General features: G+C 39.7%; 1 protein-coding gene across 2 annotated transcripts in view; it reads left to right on the forward strand.

The window, feature by feature from the left end:
* Positions 1-20,836, forward strand: part of KDM1B (lysine demethylase 1B) — a 50,038-nt gene that overhangs the window by 17,223 nt on the left and 11,979 nt on the right. The window contains exons 1-12 of one of the 2 annotated variants that reach the window (XM_088130732.1): positions 7-86; positions 839-883; positions 4,841-4,934; positions 6,182-6,306; positions 8,118-8,207; positions 10,675-10,786; positions 11,535-11,651; positions 12,762-12,800; positions 13,443-13,647; positions 16,132-16,310; positions 18,050-18,226; positions 20,279-20,353. In XM_088130732.1, the coding sequence (XP_087986858.1) occupies positions 4,845-4,934; positions 6,182-6,306; positions 8,118-8,207; positions 10,675-10,786; positions 11,535-11,651; positions 12,762-12,800; positions 13,443-13,647; positions 16,132-16,310; positions 18,050-18,226; positions 20,279-20,353 (1,209 nt within the window). In that variant the 5' untranslated portion in view covers positions 7-86; positions 839-883; positions 4,841-4,844. Of the gene's footprint in view, positions 1-6; positions 87-838; positions 884-4,840; positions 4,935-6,181; positions 6,307-8,117; positions 8,208-10,674; positions 10,787-11,534; positions 11,652-12,761; positions 12,801-13,442; positions 13,648-16,131; positions 16,311-18,049; positions 18,227-20,278; positions 20,354-20,836 lie in introns of those variants that run through there. The other variant, XM_088130731.1, reaches the window with a different exon arrangement.

Below are 20,836 nucleotides of genomic sequence, written 5' to 3' on the forward strand. Positions count from 1 at the left end.
CAACACGCTACGTGCTGAGGCCAGCGGAAGCAGCAGCTGCTGCGGGAGCTGGTGCTGGGTGGACCAACGGGAAGGGCTAGCCGGTGGTAAGCGTGTGGTCGGGGCTTCTTCGGCTGGAGGAGCCGAGCCGGGCGTTCCCGCTTGTGGGTGGGTGGGGGAGTTAAGGCGGGCCTGGAGGTCTTCTGCCGTTCTTCTACCTGCGGCGGCTCTCGTCTCTTTCCCCCACGCTGGATGCCCGGCACGGGGGATCCTCTGTTAGAAGAATATGTGCCCTCGCGTACTGGGGACATTTGCGGAAGAAGAAGGGCTTCCTTCTTGCCTGCCAGATCCTGGATTTTTAAAGGGACGCCAGCCGGGGACTTCGCCCTCGAGCTTGTTCTCAGTGCCGGGACGCAGCAGCCTCTCTGTTGTTAACAAGCCCCCCCCCCGCCCCGTCCTATCTCGTCTCTGAGCCGTGGGCAGAGCGCCTTTTCAGCACCAGGGGCAGGGTGAAATCAAATCCGCGTGTACAAAACCCGAAAACTCTACGAAGCTTGTCAGGATTAGGAGAAGGCCAGAGGGACGATTTCGAGGCAGGGTTTTGCTCCAGTTTGTCTCCTTGGAGACACTGAAGTGCTGAATTGGGGGGATTCTAAGAGACGCTTCCCTAGAATTTATCAAGGGAGATTGTTGCCTAAAGCTTTTTCGATTATGATCTAGAGTTGATGTGATATTTCTCTTTCTTGCGGAAAAGAGGAATTGGGTGGAGTGCGACTTCCATAAAGAAAAAGGATTCAGCGCTGCTTATGCACTTTCATTTGTTTCTACAATGCTTTCTTTCTCTTTTGTATTATTACAGATTGACTTACTTGAACATCTGAAAATTGGGTGCTTGGACTCCTAGGTAAACAGAAAGCTGCCCTTTTTACTTCTGAGAACCGTCATTTTCTTCTTTCTCATGGAATTGCAAGCCATCTTCTTATTTATAGCCCATAAGAAATTGTGGAGCTGATGAGTTGTAGATGTTCCTGCTAATCTTCTATGGTGTATTGATTCCTCAGTTCTCGTTTTTTTTAAAAGAATCTACAACTGATATGAATTCAGCTGAATGTCAATTTCCTTCCAAAATCTTCACCTAAACAGTACTTCATGCGTAGAGGAAAAAGAGAAAAAGCTGGTGATTTTGTCATGGCAGAATTAAAATGTATTTGACTTAATTTGTCAGTTATGATATATATGATAAATCATGATAAAATAGATGGTAGCACACATATATTCCTGTGCTTGGACATTGTAGGAGAGCCATGTTAGTCTATGGCAGCCAAAAATCAGGAGCAGCCTGGTAGCACCTTTTCGACTACAGGTAGTTCTTGCTTAACGACCACAATTGGGACTGGTATTTAGGTCCCTAAGTGATGTGGTCATTAAGTGAATCATCACATAACTGAACACGGTTTTACAACCTTTTACAGTGGTCATTAAGCGAATCACATGGTTCCTCATTGATTTTGCTTGCCAGAATCCAGTAGGGAAGGTTGCAAATGGTGATCACATGACCCCAGAACCCTGCAACCATCATAAATGTGAGCTGGTTGCCAAGTGCCCGGATTGCAATCGTGTGACCGCAGGGGTGCTGCGACAGTTGTAACTTCAGGCACCAGTTGTAGGTCACCTTTTTAGCACCGTCATAACTTCAAATGGTCACTAAATGAACAGTTGTTAAGCAAGGCCTACCTGCAACACATTTTATTAAAAGGCATTAGCTTTCCTGAGCTGCAGCTCACTTCATCAGTGCATAGAATGCTTGACTGATGTAGGGCTTAAATTGGAGTGAATGGTGGGGAGGAAGGGAGGGGATGACAGGTTGGTTATGTAGATGCAGGTTACATATGAGACAGATTGTCAGTACCTTATCAGTTAACAATTGTAATATGTTAAAAACACTTTCAGTTTGTTGAGACCTTTTGAGATAGCCTAAAATCTTTTGAAGTATGTGAGTTCAGTAATCTCTTATTCAATAGTGCTGTTAAAGTCTCATTTTCCAAAATGATCACTTTGAAATCTTCAACAGAGTGTCCTGGCAGGTTGAAATACTCTGATATCAGTTTGTCCTTGTTTTGAGTCCTGATGTCAGACTTTGTCCATTAATTCTTTTCACAAAATTTGTCCTACACAGAATCTAAAGGGGCATTGCTGGGAGCTGATGGCTTATATTGTATTAGAGGAAGAGCGTGTGAAGGCATCTCTAATCTTGTGTGTGTACTTGTTGGGGTCTGTGATGATGCTGTTGTTGTAGATGTGTGGGAGGACAGACATCCGGGTTTGTTGCAGGTCTGGTTCCCATTTGAGCATCATTGCCCTGTTGTTTCTTGTTGCTTGTGAGAATTTGCTTCAGGCTAGGGGTGTAGAGAGCCACAGATAAGCCATTCAGAGCCACAGATAAGGACGTTCAGAGCCATTCAGAAGCCATTCCAAAAACAAAAAGGGCAGAAGCTATCCTTAAGCCCTGGGAAAGGAGGCAGTATTAGGAAGAGATTTCAGGCTATCTCTTCCCTGACTCATTGAGGTATAAGAGGGAGGAAAGATAAAACACAGTCAGACTTGCAAGATCCATTGCCTATCTCAAAAAAAGGATTGTTGTCTTCTTGTGGAGTCTGTTCCCTGATCTAGATAACCTCAAAGGGATGATAGAGTAGTTGTTTGTACGCAAGTATGAGCCTGTCATCCAGTGCCTGAGAAAGTACAGTGTCATTGTCCAGTACAGGCTGTAGCTTATTAATAATGTGCTTGAGTGGCTCCCCAGTATTGTTCTGGTCTGTCTTTTAATAGGTCCTCCATGGGAAACAATTTGGCTGTATTGATTTGTTTATTGATCTTTTGGGGTGGGTAAATCTGGGTAGACAGCAGGCCCATACTTGCATATAACTACCCAACCTGAAGCAGATTTCCAGAATACAAATTGACCAGTTATTTGATCAAGATCACTGTTTCAAAATTCAGAAGAATAGCATTGGAAGGGAAATACTGGAAATTCTCCTTTGCTAAATGGCAGTGCCCCTGTCATGCAGGTGCAACAGAAACTACAGCCCGTGTTTTACTATACTGCCAATTCTTTAGGGCACTCCTTTGCAGTTGACCTCCCCTCTCTTCTCTAAATTTCCAGAGCATTCTGATTTATTCTACTTACATTACTCATTAGATAACAAAGACAATTTTGTGTCTTCAGATGCTGCCAGGCTGTGTTATACTGTATGCAAAACTCACCCCGGCTATGAGTTGTAACTCCATGGTTTTGCAATGTTTTACTTTGATGGGCTTTTTTTTCCTTTTGGTTAGGACTGTAATAAAGTCTGTCTGTCTGTCTATCTAACATGTAATCTGCATCTGCATAAGCAACTTGTCTTCCCCTCCCTTCCCCCTTCCCGCCTCACCTCAATTTAAATCAGTCGAGCCACTTTATGCATCTAATGAAGTGGGCTACCTGAAAGCTCCTGAAAGCTTACACCTTTTTATAACATCTGTTAGTTGGAAAAGGTGCTATCAGACTGCTCCTGATTTCCTGTGCTTGGAGACTCTGTACATTTACAGTACCTGGATGAGGCATCCATCCTCTGTGAGGGTTATTTTATCAACCTAGGTATACCTCAAAATATCCTGATTTGAAGATCTGGATGAAAAGTTGTCATGCCAGGATTTCTTCTGCTGTTGCTTGTAGCTCCCCAGAAGAGCGTGGGAAGATTGATGTCAGGCCTAGCCCAAGGAACTCCAAGAGACAATGCAAATTCAGTCCAGTTATGTTTATTAGCTACAACCTCTAGCAAGAATCTTCCCAGACTGAAACCCCAGCTCCCAAAGTCAGCCAGCCCCAACAGTGTGAATTCCTCAGGGAGGTGCCAGTCTCATCCCCTTGTTCCTCCCACGCTCTTCTGGGGAGCTAAGAAAATGTTTATCTCCCTGAGCCTGGCCTTCATAATTCCATTCCATCACACTTGGTTTACAAAACTAGAGAACTACTAGTAGGTTTTCCTGGGGACTTCATGGTGGGCAGATGAAAACTGGATGGAGAAGTTGATCGTAGAAGAGTAAGTTTCTGACACAAGCTGTCATATGAATGAGCTTTCCTTTGATTCTTCCTTTTGAGTGAGCTGAAAATAAATCAGGCAGTTCTTCATTAATTATAGTTTCCTATTTTGTCTGCAGACCTATGGCTATTAGTTTCAGAACAAAAGAGGGTATTCATTAAAGTTAATATCTTGATTAGTTCTGAAGCTGGCAAAATATACCTTTCCAGCAGGTTGTTCCCCATATCTCTCCTGAGATGGAGGAGAACTCACTTATTACATAGACTATAGCTACTACTGGTGATAGAAAAGAGAGCTCCCACAAATTCAGCAGAGGAACCTTTTAAGTGTAGAGCTTACATATTTTTTCCAACAATCTTTGGGTATGTTTCTATGGATCCAACCTTATGTTGACCATAAAGGAGCTCCTTCCTTCATTTTCTTCAGCAACCATTCTTCCCCTTTCTTGCCAAGACCTTTACAAACCAACAGAGACCTCCTTCAGGATCTAGCTAACCCATGGATGTTACATTCCTTTGGGGGGGGGAGGGAATGAGGACTTTTGTTATTTTTACTCTTTGTTCTTTATGCTGTAGTCCTAAATGTAAATTCTTCATTTTAGTTTCCTGCTTCCCAGCTCAGTTGACAGGTGAACCATGGCTGTATGGTGCTGCAATGGTATCCATAAGTAAGACCAAATATGACCTCCTCTCTTGCATAGGGAAGCTTAGCAGGGCATTTCAGAACTTTCCTCTAAGAGGACTTCTTAATGTCCTCTCTCTCTTTTTTTTATCCTTCAGTACCATGTCAGCTGGAAGAGTGCGAACGAAGAAAAAAGTACCAGTTTTAGACCAAGCATCTGATAATCTTCCTTTGAGAAGTTCAGGGAGACAGGTACTGTATGCCTTTCTAAATATATTAATGAAATGGAAATGGTAATCACTTACGCCTTCTTTACATTGAGAATGCATTTGCATTTCTGATGCATCTTATTCCCGCTGTATTTGTCTCTGTTCCTGTTGCCTGGCTCTGCCTCTGTCCAGATGTTGGAAGAGTGAAGGCTTGTAGTAGACTGCTTGCTTTACTCGGGTGAAATCCCTGGGTAATTCAGAACAGTGAATTCACAAGGTTGTACATTGCATGGATAGCAACGTGCATACACAGTAATCCTCTGCTGCAGACCATTATCTCCCAGGCAAATGGAGAGCAGAAGGCCAGGCAATGATAATGGATGGAGGGGGCAAGGGCAATTATTATGTCCCCTCTCTTGCACTGGAAATTGTTGACTTGGAGGCTTGAATGTTTGAACACAGCTTTAAGTATGTGAGACCCCTAGTAAGGCATTTCTTCAAAATGTGTCCGTGCATTAGGACCTGAGCATTTGAATCTCAGTGTCCCTATTGTGTGGCTGCTTTTTTAAAATTTACCTTCTTTTCAACTTGAATATTGAAGTAGTTTACAACATAAAAAGATTCCTATCCCCCTCCCCCATCACCCTTTAAATAAATAACATTATAGATGCAGAGTCCTGACATTTTTAGAAATAAATCAAGTTTCCCTCTCACTGGAAACAAAGAAGCAAGGGAATTATTTCATAGTACTGGAAGTTGGTACAATTTGTGTTGACTTACTGTAATCCTCATAACTCTATTCAACCAGGCATTATATGTATATAAATATATTCTATTTAAAATGAGAGAATTAGAATCCCCTAAGTAGTGTCCAAATGATTTTACATTAGCAAGTTATGTTACATGTAGGTGGCAGGCATCAGTCTCAGTAGACAGTGAGCTTCTCTTAAGTTCTCCAGAACTGGTCTTCAGTTTCAGTGATCTACCTGGAATGCTGCTTTTTGAGGCTAGCTCCTCTTGCATCTAAGAACTAGTTATGACCTTTGGATCATTGGGCTACTGTTAATTATCTGCTTTACCCCAAGTAAGGCATGTACACAACATTACAAAGTCCTGTTAGGTTTTTAAAATTATTTCTTCTGTGCCCAGCTACTCATGCAGCATTTCCATATGAATACAGAGGGTTGCAACTACAGATGCAGTAGAAATTAAGGCTGTTATCAGTAAACAGCGGTAAACAGGGCAACTGCACAGGCTTCTTTAGTCACAAAGTTCTCTGTGTCCTCTTAGGTGAGGAGAAAGGCAGCAGAGGCAGTTGAGGATGATGAAGAAACATCAGAGAAGAAATATCGGAAGTGCGAAAAAGCAGGCTGTACTGCATCTTGCCCAGTGTGCTTTGCTAGCGCTGCCGAAAGGTTTGGGTCCTTCTCTCTCTTCTTCCGCTCCAACCCCCTCCCTCCCAATCTTCCCTGGTCCTCATATCTTCAGCAAGTGATCTTCAGCATGGTAAAGTTTAGTTTGACTGGTTTGTTTGTTCTCAGTTGAGTAAAGCCAATGTAAGATTGACCTCTCTTGATTCTCTTGGACTTTAGGTTGGACTAGTTTTGAAAATCCTCAACACTGGGGTTTGCAACAGTTTTAGTTTGGTTGCTACCAGCCTATAAATCCCAGTGTTGAAATCCTCTGATATTTTGGCAAGCTGTCCAAGAAACTTTTGTTCTTAAGATTTTAATGTTCTTATTCAGGATTTGTTCTTTGTTTTTAAAGGTTTTAACAACTGTAAAATGCCCAGAGTTGCTGAGAGTCTGGCAGTGTATACATTTAAATAATAACAACAGCAACAACAACAACAATAATAATAATAATTCCTCATTCTTCTAATTCAGGAATTTTAATTTTATTTTTCTATTCATTTTATTATTTTATGCCAAGAAAAGAACAAAGAGAAAAGAAAGGGGAAAACCCCACAAAGCTTACCTGTCTCATGTACTAAACAAAGCTAGTCTCTAAAGTGTAGGTTTGCATATTGCTATTGCCCAGAAATCATTTCACTAAAATTAATCTTATTTATATATTCATGTCATGTTATATAATTAAATTATTAACATTTACTTCATTTCGTTTCACTATGGGGGAAAAGGGGGAAATCAAGCAAATAACTTATGCAGTCCAAACTTCAAAGCAATCTTCAATTTGTCATCAATTACACAATGATTTGAAGAACTCAGCTGTTTCTATATCCGACAATAAAATGTTTGCTCAGATATAGAAACAGTTGAGTTCTTCAACTCATTGTGTAATTGATGACAAAAGGGTATACTTCCAGTGTTATAGTATTCATTTCCATCATCACTGTGTTAATTTCAAAGCATTGGTTCAAGAGCTAGTACGGTGTAGTGATTAAGGTGTTGTAGCAGAATTCCTGAGAACCAGGTTCAAATCCACCCTTAGCTATTGAAATTTGCTGAATGTAAAGGCTGAAGCTGATCAGTGATCCTTAGCCAGACAGAACCATTACTTAAACATGGAACAGATGTCTTCTCCTCTCAATGCTGGCAAAAAAACAACCAAAAATCTGTTGGCTCAAAAGAGTAGGAGGAGGAGGACTAGGACTATTGGAACACCAGTAGATGTTCTAAAGTGTTTGTGTGGCCTCAGCATTCCTTCTGAATTTCTCATTACAGACTGCATTTTTCAAAATGCACATAGGTGCTCTTTTGTCAGGCTCGGGCAACAAGCCGGTCGGTCAATTCCTGTCGCAACCAACAGATCAATATTTGGTTGATTCCCCCACCCACCCAAAAAGCAGACCCTGCACATGTGGGAAAAACGCTAGGATGAAAATATATAACAGGTGCTCTTTTCAGATAAAATGATCTGATTGCTATGCAAACTCTGCAAAAATATTTACAAGTTACATAAACTCTTCCTTACAGAGAGGAAGACAATCCATAGATTAGGCAAAAAGCTTTATATCGGTTTCTCCTAAAAAAAAATCAGCTAGAGGAGAAAGAAGATAGAATGTTGTACTCTTACAAACAGAATTTGGTTACAGGAAATCCCCGATACATATTTGTTATACAGCTCCTGTTCTTGCCTTTTATTTCAGGTATGAATAAGTAGAAATGCTTCACAGATGTTTAATATAAAAGCCAGTCTGAAGCATTTTGAAACTGCAAAGCATATCATTTTGGTAAACAGAGTTTTTAAATGTTTTCTGTTTTAGGTGTGCTAAAAATGGCTATACTTCAAGATGGTATCATCTGTCCTGTGGGGAACATTTCTGTAATGAATGTTTTGATCATTACTACAGAAGGTAATCTTATTTAAGAGTTTATACTCTGAAATGACTTCATTCAGTAGCAAAAATCCTGTAATCATTAGCAGTTTAAACAGGAAAATTGATAAGACTTATAGCATAATTTTATTGGAAGTGAACCACACGGAGTTCAGTGGAATCTATTCCCAGGTGAGCAAATTTTAGGATTGTTTATTATCCATAGTTCTGTGCTTTGCCCATTTTGATTTGATTTTTAATAAAGAGATGAAATAGAAGTACTACATTTGCAGTACTGTACAACTCTTAGCTATATCAATCAAAACATGTTAATTATGATTGTGAACTAGGCCTTTTGCTTCTTTCTAAAAGAGTGGTTAGCAATATCTTCAGGCCCAGATTCCCCGCCCCCCCAGCTAGATAAAAAAGAAAATGCCTAAAATCTCAAGAGAGCCACAAATACTTTGAGAACATGTCAATCTCCACCTAAGAGTTTATGAGATTTAATGCAAGAGTGTTAGTAACTCTTATCATGGGAATATTGAATCCTCAGAGATCAGGCAATCTACCAATTACCATAAATTTTGGCTGTTTTGCAGGCACTGTTTCAGGGTACACCGGACAACTTGAGCACCTTGTATTAGAAGACGCAATACTAAGATATTGATAGATATTCTCTTTCAGAATTATGTCAAAACTTTATGTCCAAAGCAGTCATAGCAAAAGGGAAAACATGTTTTAGGATTTGTTCCTTTTTGCCTCTCTTTTGTTAAGTATGTATTGGACGCATATGGGAAGGTGGAACAGCTCCATAATCACAGGGTGACTTTAATAGAGCTTAATTTTATTTGCAACCATTGCCCTACATAACACATACTTTCAATTAGAATTTGTAAGGCACCATAAAGTATTCAAATACAGTGGTACCTCGGGATACGAACGCCTCTGCTTACGAATTTTTCGAGATACGACCAGCTCCAGCCCCAAAAATTTACCTTGCGTTGCGGACTCCGCCTCGAGTTATGAACCTGATCTGCGGCCATTTTCCCTGCTGCCACGCGGTCGTGGCTTCCTGTGGGTGAGATCGCGGTAGCAAGGAGACGTTCGGTGAGGCTTGTGGTATATTTTGTGGCGTTTGGAAGGTTTTTGGTGTGCTTGTCAGCATGGCTCCAAAGAAAATGCAGAGCAGGCTTGGCAAGAATAATTCATTTCTGGAGGGTTATGCAGCGCAGGAAAAAACAACTGACTTTAGACAGGTTTTTCCCCAGAACTGAGCCTGCAGCTAAGAGGCAAAGAAGAGAGGAAACCCCTGAAGGAGATCTCCCCGATGTCCCTTTGGAGGGGGACTCTCCCTCCAAACAATAACTGCCTCCCCACCCCATTCTCCCTCTTCATACTGTGCTGTACTGTACTTTTTTTTCATGTCTTTGAGGTTTAAAAATAAAATGCATATGTTTCAGAACTGTTTAGCCGTATTTACATTGAACCTTATGGGGGAAATTTACCTCGGGGTGCGACCAAATTCGGAGGGCGGATTAGCCGTATTTACATTGAACCTTATGGGGAAATTTACCTTGGGGTGCGACCAAATTCGGAGGGGGGAACAGATTAACCGTATTTACATTGAACCATATGGGAAACTTTACCTCGACTTGCGACCAAATCGAGTTGCGACCAGAGTCACGGAATGGATTAAATTCGTAACCCGAGGTACCACTGTATCTTCTTGAAAGATTGTCTGTCTGCTTTAAAGTTTGGCTGTTTGTGAAAGCAACATCAAGAATCATACAAGTAGACTTCCATAATAGGTGTTTTCCATGTGCTTCAGTTTGTACAACAGCAGCCTTCCCTTCCCTCCCAAGCAGGTTGGGGTCATATGTAAAGTTACAGAGGAGAGAGAGAATCTGATCTAGTAGGAAGCCTAGTTCTGCTGGCAGGTGGTTGAAGTTGGATACAACCCAAGATTTAGTTGGAAGAAAACAATTCTAATAGTGGAATTATTATGTAGATTTAGTTATACATAATTGCAGGGGTTGTCATTCAAAGCCATCCCTGGATTAATCAAACCAATAGGATAGCGTAATCTTTGCCATGAAATAATTGTTAGAACCACTGCTTAGTTTTGCCTCAGCAGGTGGAAGTATCTGACTGGCCTTGTCTGGGCTCACAAGCTGGGACAAGCCTCGTTAATATTTGGCTGGGAGACCCAGGGAATGTTCAGGTTGTAGTCTAGAATGGAAAGTCAAAATGAAAAAAAAGAGCCAGAAGACAGCAATAGCAAACTGTTTCTGTATTGCTGCCAAAAAAATTAAATAGATGTTTCTGTGAGACTTTGTGAGAGATGTTTCTGTAGAGACTTTTTTTTTCCTCCTGCCTGTTTACTGCCTGTAGTCCTATTGTTTTAATGACTGCCTTTTTTTCCTTAATATTGCCGATTTAGATAAGCTATAGAAATCTTAGTCTGTTTATTCCTTCTACTCATCATTTACTTTTCCACTCTTGTTAGTCATAAGGATGGTTATGAAAAATACACTGCGTGGAAAAGAATTTGGACCAGTAATGGAAAAAGTGAACCCAGTCCTAAAGCTTTTATGGCTGATCAACAGCTTCCTTACTGGGTAACAGCTTTTTTGTTTATAATGATGTAACTTTCTGAAAAGAATTCAAGTATATTTTCAACTCTCTTATGCTATGTGGTCGCTAGGAGTCAAAAACGACTCGATGGCATGTAATCAATCAATTCTCAGTAACCCTTTCTGATGCAAGTGCTATGCTGTAGATCTTGAGTTCTTATGGTGAAAATCAGAATAGGTAGCTTCTTAAAATTAATTAGAACATGTATTAGGGATTGGATGGGCGCTGGCCATGTACATTTATTTGGTATCACTGTAAATAATTCTAGAGTGTCTTAGAATTTAGCCATTGGATAGAATAGCATATTCTGCAAAAATTAATTCCAACTGAATTTGTATAGGAAGATAAGAAGACCCCCCACATTGCCTTGAGCTCTCAGAAGAAAGGTGGGATACATGTATAATATAATATGCATAATATGATTTACATCAACTTTATCCAGTTCAGTGTTGCTTATACTGATTGGTTACAAGCCATTAGAGTTTCCAACAGGGGATTTACCCAACCCTTACTCAGGGTTTGAGTCCAAGACCTTTTTCATAGAAAGCATGATATCTGTGCCTGGATATTTTGTGCCTGCTTTGTATTGTTCTCTCTTTGAAGCTTCAGGTAGTTCCCAATAATATTTCTGAAATAAAATGGCTAAATTTAATTTAAGTTAATTTGAACTTTCTGAACCAATTTGAATGGCTATATTTATAATTCTTAAAATATCACTTATTAAACCCGTAGGTTCAGTGCACAAAGCCGGAGTGTGGGAAGTGGCGTCAGCTGACAAAGGAAATCCAGCTTACCTCACAAATAGCCAAAGCATACCGCTGTGGCATGAAACTGAACAGTTCTACTAAGGTACCTTCAATACCCAGTTGCACTGAACAGGCTGGTGGCTTGGCTACTTCTACCCCAGTTATATAATGTTTCTGTGAGCTTGCCTGTAGATGGCAATGTACTATACTGATGGTCAGTATCTTCATAATCTGTTGCAATGTTGCATCTGTTCGTACTTGCTAGTCATTCATACCAGTTACTTCACAGGAGCAGCTCATGTGGTTTGCACTAAAGTAATCATTCCCAATCCTTTTTTTGTATCATCAGATTTCTTTTGAGGGTCTCTGAGGAGTCAACAATGTGTTACTTACAGGCATATGACCTATTTGTATTGTAGAGAGGTTTCACAGATTAAACGAGAAATTAATTTTACAAAATGGAAAAACCAAGAGATTTTGGTGTTCCCATTTGAAATCTTGTGAGTATTGAGATGCCAAAGTCTTGTGAGATTTAATGATCACCCAATATTACGGCCACTATACGAAGTTATTTTGGCACTTGTTCCAGGGACCATCCCTGGCATAGCAATTGCTTTTGACTAGTCCAGTGTTGTCCAAACTTGGCCACTTTAAGATGAGTGGACTTCAACTCCAAAATTCTGGGAGTTGAAGTCCACTCATCTTAAAGTGGCCAAGTTTGGACAACACTGGACTAGTCATTGAGTAAAACTGTTGAGTACTCTGTTTCTTGCTTGTCACAGGCAAGTGTTTCTCTTTAAACAGAAACTCACTTCTGGGTGTAATATCTCATCTGTTGATTGGAAGTGCTTATGTTTCTTTCTTCAGATAGAGTTCTATACATCTCTAGGAAATTTATATACATCTAAAAACCTTTTGGGGAAGACAGGAAAAAAAAAATACAAAAAGTGGAAAGGTACATGTCCTTTTCCCTGCTCCAAATCACCTTCTCAAAACTGCTGCCCTCTTGAAAGAAAATGCTTCCCACATCTTTTAAAAAAAAACCTCAGATTTGAGTGTCAGGTACAATGTTGTGTGATATTGAGCAGACGCCACACCATTGCTTCGGTCACAAAACATTATCTAACTCTAGAAGCTGTTTAATTTACAATGCTGATGACAGAGGGCATTTTGTTCCAGCTGGAAAGACTCAGATTACTTATATTTATTCCAGGTGGAAGGCTCAGACCAATGCTCCATGCCTGAGGATCTGGTAAGCAACACATGTGATATTAAAACTAATGGATTAATAGAAGTTGCATGCTTAGCAATAAATTCATGATGCGGTCAAACATCTCTGTTTTAGAACTGGTCACTTTTTGAGAACGCAGAGCAATTGAATAAAGCGATGTGGCTAGTATTCTTGTACTGTGTCTGCAGGATGATCTGTATGTTGCTTCTGTTTTGAAAAGAACAAAACGGAGCATTTCTACTTTCCCGACAGTGTCACTGCAAAGTCTTAGCTCTCAAAGTTGTATTAATGTAGTAGGGATAATGATGACCTGTGTCAAAAAAGCTCAACTTTTTTAGTTATAACCAACTGAACGAGTAACCTGTACATTGTTAAGGCATGTTCAGAGAATTTTACTGCACCTCTGAGGGAATTGGCAAATATATATTGCGTGTGTGTGTATGTGTGTCTGTCTGTCTGTCTGTCTGTCTGTCTGTCTATCTATCTATCTATCTATCTATCTATCTATCTATCTATCTATCTATCTATCTATCTATCTATCTCCAATTTGTCTTTTGATGTGAAGTGCAATCAGGATTGAGAAATAATACTGGGGAGGGGGAGGGAGCTTGAGTTGTTCCTAAGATTTTTCTTCTTGTCTCTTGTTCCAATGCTTCTTTCTAGAGAGTTGCTGAAGTTTCAGATCACTGGTGGTATTCCATGCTTATCCTTCCTCCCCTGTTGAAGGACAGTGTGGCTGCTCCACTTCTGTCTGCATACTATCCAGACTGCGTGGGTATGAGTCCATCTTGTACCAGTACTCACCGGTTGGTTGGTGAATCCAGTGTGATAAAAATGGAGCACTTAAAGACTCCACCTTCCATAGCTGGTAAGCTAGGATTTCTTTTCTGGTCTGTCCTCCCTTAAATACTCTGTACTTAGATTTGAATTATGACTGACAGTGGGCATTATCAGTTGTAGGTTCAAGCAGATTTATTCTCCCAGTCAACATTGTCATTGTGTCCTTTTCATTGAACTTGATCCTGTCTTCTTGTTGCTACAGTTGTGAGCTGGCTTTGCAAATGGAAAATTTGCATTGGTTTCAGGAGTAGCACTGCAGAAATGTCTGTATTTCCCTCCAATAGTTTGAATGGGTCAGTTGGTAAAAGTGCTGTTCATCTCCTGGTCTCCTGGCATAATGACAAAATGGTAGGGGTGAGTGAAGAGGCCAGAATACAACATTGTCATGTCAAGAGATATCATCATGGTGGGCAGAGGAGACACTTTTTATTTAGTTTCTTTTACTACGGAGGAAGAGATGGAAGAGATTTATTTTTTAGGGCAAAAGTGAAGGCACTTTTGCAAGGCATTTAGCTACTGCCCGGTAACTGAGCACTGATTGGGTCACTGTTCACCAGGAAGGGCACCTTTTGATGGGCTGTCAATTCTCAGCAAGCACTACAGGCTCACAATACTGAATGGCTTGCAGCATTTTAATGGTGAGATGAGTCCACTTAGCCCCTGCTTTGTCTCAGCTCTGAAATGAAATAGTGGGAGATGTAATAGTTGGCTTGAAGTGCCCAATAGTGAAAGAGCAGCCCTTTGTAGTTGTCCCCAAAGCTGACATCTCATTTTAAAAAGAGGCTTCCTGCACAACAGGGCGAAGGGACTCTTTAATGCAACACTCATACATTAATTAATTGCTCTTAATTTCAAATTAAATTTACTCAGTAATTTAAACCCAGAATTGTTCTACTGCAGTTCTCAATTCTTTGCTTTGAAAATTGGGGCTTATAAACAGTCTTCCGTAACACAATATCTTTTATTTACTTTGAAAGACTTGAGTGTGTTTCTGGACTTTAAGTTGTCATTCAGGGTAAATCCTGCAAATTTCCTTGATATTTTGACTAGATCTTATTTGCATCCTTCCCTTGGGCCTACCCAAATTCTGCCCTTGAACAGCACTATACCATCACAGAAGGTAAGAGAATTAGGTGACTAATACCATTGCAGCCACATTTGGGAGGAAGCAGTGGGAAGGTACTGCAAGATGTTACAGTACTTCGGTGGAAGTACAATAGTTTCATTCCTCAGGTTATAAACCATGGTTATGGAGTCAAAACATAGCGTGGAAGCAACTTTGCTTTGCTAGCAAATGATGAAACAACAAATGATGTCTAGTTGGACAGAGGTGAACACTGTTTTCAAAGCATCTGAAACAGGGCAGAGAACTTATGGTCTTCCAAATGTTGGTGAATTTTCTCTCTCAACAGTTTCAGCCAGCATAACCCATGATGAGGCATGCTGGAAGTGTAATTCAGCAACATAGGGAGGGCTAATTCCCCATTTCTGATCTAACAATTCTGGCTATTCCAATCACTTTGGAAGTGTTTTCAATTCACTTCCATTCTGAGTTTGTTTTGAGCTCAGAACACTTCCAAAATTATTGAAAGAGCTGTTCTGCATTCAAAACAGTTTTAAAACAGTGTTTTGAGTTCAAACAGTTCAAATTTGAATTGTTTTGCACATCCTTAATAATTAGTCTTGACTAATTCATAATGCTTAGTAGCATTTTTAAAAGTATGTTAGTTTGCCTATACTTGTCCACTTTTTCTATCCTACAAACACTTTCCCATGTATGATGAGAGTATCCCAGGCATTTTAAGGCTGCAGTCCTTCATGGAGCATATTTATGAAGAGACATGCAGAGAATTATGTAATATAGGAAGGCATGCTCCTATTTTTGACCATATTGGTTGTTGCAATGATTGAGTTTTCTGTCCATTATCCGGTTGCACTGATAAAAATCTTCATGTAACCATATGATGAGGCAACCCTTGTAGAGAAATGCATATCAGCTTCTGTGGCTTTAGTGCCAATTTGAGTCTTTGCTACATAACTTCTTCAGCAAGGGAGTACCAGAGCAATTTAGCAGGCATTCACCATAATGTGGGGCACCACAAATGAGACCAGTGAAGTATGAATACCACTTAAGTGGATTGAGAGATCTGTTCCACATTGGAGGCGATAAGAATACAATGAAAATGTAATTAAAGAATGAAACTTTGAGAGAACCTTTGCCTCAATAGCATGCAATGCTGGTCTTTGATTATGTGTATCTGGTAGAATTAATACAGTTTATGTGTCTAAGTGCAGGGCAGGAACACATGCCTACTCTAAATAGTACAGGGATACACACGCTGCTATCTTTTTTATGTTGAGCACAGAGAAACCCATGAACACCACAAACACTTTTCAACAAGCAACAGCAATAGTAGTTTTATAAGCAAATTGCATCTCTTCCTTGCGCTACCTTTACCGAGTGAGAACTCATGGCTGTTCTACAGGCAATTGATTCTTTATTGTGTTTCAGGGATGAACAAATACTTCCAGCCTTTCTATCAGCCCAATGAATGCGGTAAAGCCCTGTGTGTAAGGCCAGATGTAATGGAGTTAGATGAACTCTATGAGTTTCCAGAATATTCCCGGGACCCCACCATGTACCTAGCTCTGCGAAATCTCATTCTGGCCTTGTGGTACACAAACTGCAAAGTACGTTTTACGTATTCTCAAAAGATTATCAAGTAATACCATTTTAATATTTTGATAATTCTGTGGGACTGTGAAGCTTTTCTGTCCTGTCAGAACTCTCCTGCCAGGATCTTCTTAGTGATTATTCCTGGGCTCTGGAACTTCATGTAAGGAAGACCAAGCTAATTCTAGTTTCTTTGAGCTTCCTTCACTAGGCCAAGAGATTTTTATCTAAAAAAGCTTTTTTTTAACTTGTTACTTTATTGATTTATTCATGAGGTTTATATGCAATGTACAGCAGCAACACAAGCCAATGAAAAACATTAATAAAATGCAGTGAAACTTAATATATTATTATAGCAATCACATCATTGCAACAGCTCTACAACAGTCAGGTTTCAAAGGCTTTCCAAAACAGCCAAGTTTTTGCAAGCTGCTGGAAGGCCATGAAGGCAACCTCAAGCTGTTCTAGAGGAACAGATTACTTCTCTCACTGTCCATTTTTTGTTTTTCTCTGGTGGGATCAGAATGTGGGAGAGGTAGGAATTTTCCACTTGCAATTTTGCCAACTTTACAGCAATAAGAATTTTCTGGGATGAAGGTGGCTTTGTGACCAGGAAAAAGTATTCAGTCACCGGCAAAGCTGTGCTGTGGAGCAAGTGGGATGAGTAGCCCCTTCATCTGTTGAGAAGAAGAAATGTTCATGAGAAATCCAGGTGTGCTCATTTCTTCCTTCAATAAAAGAACAACTTCCTTCAATAAAATAACATGACTTTCTTCCCAAGCTTCATGTACCTCACATGTAGTTTTTCCTCAAAAGTAGTTATGTCTGGATCCTATGATTATTCCAACCTAAGAAATAGGATAAATATGGAGAGAGAACACTTAGAAAGGGAAGGGAGTGCCTGGTTCTTAGCACAATGGTGTGTTATAGAATGGGTAAATCATTTTCCACATCTGCCCTTTCCTTAGTCATTCAAGAAAAATACTTACAAAAGCACCTGTCAAATGAGTGTTTGAGGTAAGATTGATGCAATGGCAGATTTGGTTAATGCATATAAGAATAAACTATGGATAAGGAGAGTATACTCCTTTTAGAAAAGGAAACACAGGAAAGCAAAAGTGATATTTTCTGAAGCATGTGTTTTCCACTCATTTAATTCTGATAATCTCATTTTAAATACTCTTGTTCACATGAAATCTACATCACCCTTCCCCAACCTGATGCTCTCCACATGTGTTGAAGCTATGATTCCTATAACTTCAAGTAATGTTTTATATTTCAACAATTTTGAAAGACATCAGGTTTGGAATAGTTGGTCTATCTCATAGATGTACCCATGGCTTACAACTGCAAGAAAGCTTTCAGAGTATACCTAATTGGGCCAAAATTTTCTGTCCTGGGGAAGGGAAATTGGGATTTTAAGAGAAAAAATGGGTGCCTTAAGCCATGCACGATCTTAAGGAATTGATTTCATTTCTTAAAAACATCTGAACTCAGGCTCGTTTTCCCTGCTTTTTGGGTCACCCTTTCTGTTCCCTAACTCTGCCCAAGGGTCATAAAATGTTGGTCCCATCTAGTTGGTGATGTCATTATTATTACTGTTAAATGTGTCCCTTTGTCATTATTTTTCAGAAGTATAGGTGCTTATAAGCCAATATTCCTCATTTGCAACACAATTTGCTATATGGCTTGAGTTGGACTTGCTTCATGACTCTTTTTCTTCTTTTGGGTTTGGTTTTCTTCCCTCAATCTACAGGAACCTCTAACTCCTCAGAAATGTACTCATCACATAATTGTCCGAGGACTAGTACGTATTCGCTGTGTTCGGGAGACAGAGAGAATTCTTCATTTTATGACCAGGAAAGGTCTGATTAATACAGGAGTCTTGTCAGTTAATCGAGACCAAGCCCTGCTTCCCAAGGACTACCACAATGTAGGTCTTTTAAAATTTAGTATACCATTAAATTGGTTACTGTGATGGAATGGTTTGATGAAGGCTGCGCTTGGGGAGATAAGCATTTCCTTAGCCTCCAGCAGGAGCGTGGGAAGGTTAAGAAGATGAGACTGGCACCACCCTAAGGAATTCATGGTGTTTTGGCTTTGCTGGCTTGGGAAGTTTAGATTGAGTCTGGGGAGATTGATGTCAGGTTCAGCCCAAAGAACTCCACGAGACAGTACAGAAACAGTTCTGTTGCATTTATTATGTCAGGGGAAAAACCACGTTAAACACGGGAGGCAGACACACCATAAAACAAGTCACTTCAGAGTTCTAAAAGCTTTATTAAATGTTAGTTCAATAAGCAAGCAAAGTTCAACCAATAACATACATGGTACTCACTTAGATTCACATTGCAATGTCGTGACCAACTTGACCGAGCTGTCAGGTAGACAGCTTGACCAAGTGGGTGCAGACCCCCTCATTGCAATCCTTTTTATCCTCAAAAACCACAAACCACAGACATGACTCCTAGGTTTAGCAACTGAACCATAACTTCCTTGGTGTTAATTTTACCATACTTTCCTGTTCTATTCGTCCCTGTCACGTCTGTTCCCATCAACAAGTTTGCTTAGTCTTGCATTTGACATTTCCTGTCATTGCCCTACAGGTCACATTTCAGCTAACTTGGCTTTATTAAATGCATTCAAAACTAACATTAAAACATATAGAAGGCTACTAATAATTTTCCCCTCACAATTAGCTTCACCTCCAAGACAGAATCTCCCCAGACTGAAGCTAAACTTCCCAAGCCAGCAAGCCAAAACACCGTGAATTCCTTAGGGTGGTGCCAGTCTCATCTTCTTAACCTTCCCACAATCCTGCTGGGGGCTAAGGAAATGCTTATCTCCCCGAACGCGGCCTTCTTCAAACCATTCCATCACAGTTACAGAATATTCTGAAAGTATGAAAGAAGGGCAAAGAGGGATGATAATAAATGTAATACATATATTCTTAACTATATCTCTTGTATTTGAGTTCTGGGAAGACATCAAGCATTTAGATTTTTTTCTGGCATGGGGGTTACCTTAAAGAAGAAATCACTAGAAAAAGAAATCTGCACCTGATTTGCTGAAATGCATTGTACTAGAAATATGTCTTGTCAACATTTGAATTAGTTTTTTAAAGTTTTTCAATAAAGAGCCACAGGCCATTTTTCTATTTTTTCCCCTTTTACATTTTTATTCCATCATGATTATTAATTTGGAGGTCACATTATATTGTTAATAGATGGATGGCCTCTTGAATTGTCTTCTCCAATCTGATCTCTCTCTCTGTGTGGATGTTCTGGTTTGAGATTAAAAGAATTGCAGTTGAAAAAATTTGGAAGGGGCAAGTTGGGAAAGTCTGTCCATACCTAGTGTCTGAAGTCTTCCTCTAGCTTGCTGTTTCTAAAGACTATATGTTGAAGCAGTTGACAACTTTGCTTATGAGTCACCTTCAGAGCTTCAAAAATGGGTGAGTGGGTAGGGGTTCCCATAATATTAAATGTAAAAAATCAGTAGTCCATCCATGATGGGATGAAATTGGATGAAGGTTGGAAATTCATCATCTGATACTTTTCAGTTTATGCACACACACGCACACATGTGCACACAATAAAGCTAGGGGATCTCTCTCTCTCCAGGCTTTATTGTCTCCTCCCTACAAGATGATTAACTTCACCTGTATATGTTCATTTTGTTTGTTTTCACTCTTTAGTTGGAAGTATCACTTGATTTAAGTAGCAAAATCTATCAAATTGAACGGTTAACTGTATATGTAGCAATGCATGAAATCTGATATTATTATATTTGCAGCATTGGTAATGCCTGAGTAAAAAATATGTTTCTGGGACTTGCTCAGTACCTTTTCTGTAGTTGGCAATAGATTTTTCAGTGGGAATATTATCTTTATATTTTATGCAACTTGTGCAAAGTCTTGTAAGAATTATCTCACTAGCTTTAGAAGAATTGTATTTGTACTAGTTCCTTTTTTCCTTTGTTGCAGAAGTCTGTAATTGTAGTTGGGGCTGGCCCAGCAGGATTAGCAGCTGCAAGACAACTTCAAAATTTTGGAATTAAAGTAAGGCCTGATCATATAAATCAAGATATTGTAATACTGTTGTGTTCTGGCATAATTCTATTGTATTCCAATCACTTGAACATGAATCTTTACAATCCAGGAAGCATTCTAGTGAATTGCTCAGTTGCACAGTGAGGAATAGAGTTAGTATCTAGTTGCAGAGACTAAAGAATCAAGATGACCTTGAAGTTAATTATGGTGCAATTTCATTATGTAACATAGTATAGTTTAAACAGTGTTTGGATATGACAGATTCAGCTGTCTTCTTACAGTTCCCTTCTTTCTCAAGAACTTAGAATGAGTATGTCTCCGCTTAACGCTTCAAGAGCTTAGATTCACGTCTCTTTATATCATATCAAATATATATGTATTATTATATCAATAGCTTATCTATATATATTATATCAAAAGCTTGCTAAACAATTCACATGATTAGATGATACTCTTTTATCTTCTTGGTGTCTCTGGGATATCATGTTAACT

Source organism: Python bivittatus, unplaced genomic scaffold, assembly GCF_059951505.1.
Source record: "Python bivittatus isolate LINGU-HERP-01145 unplaced genomic scaffold, Pbiv_v1 ctg000840_np1212, whole genome shotgun sequence".
In the NCBI taxonomy this organism is placed as follows: Eukaryota; Metazoa; Chordata; class Lepidosauria; order Squamata; family Pythonidae; genus Python; species Python bivittatus.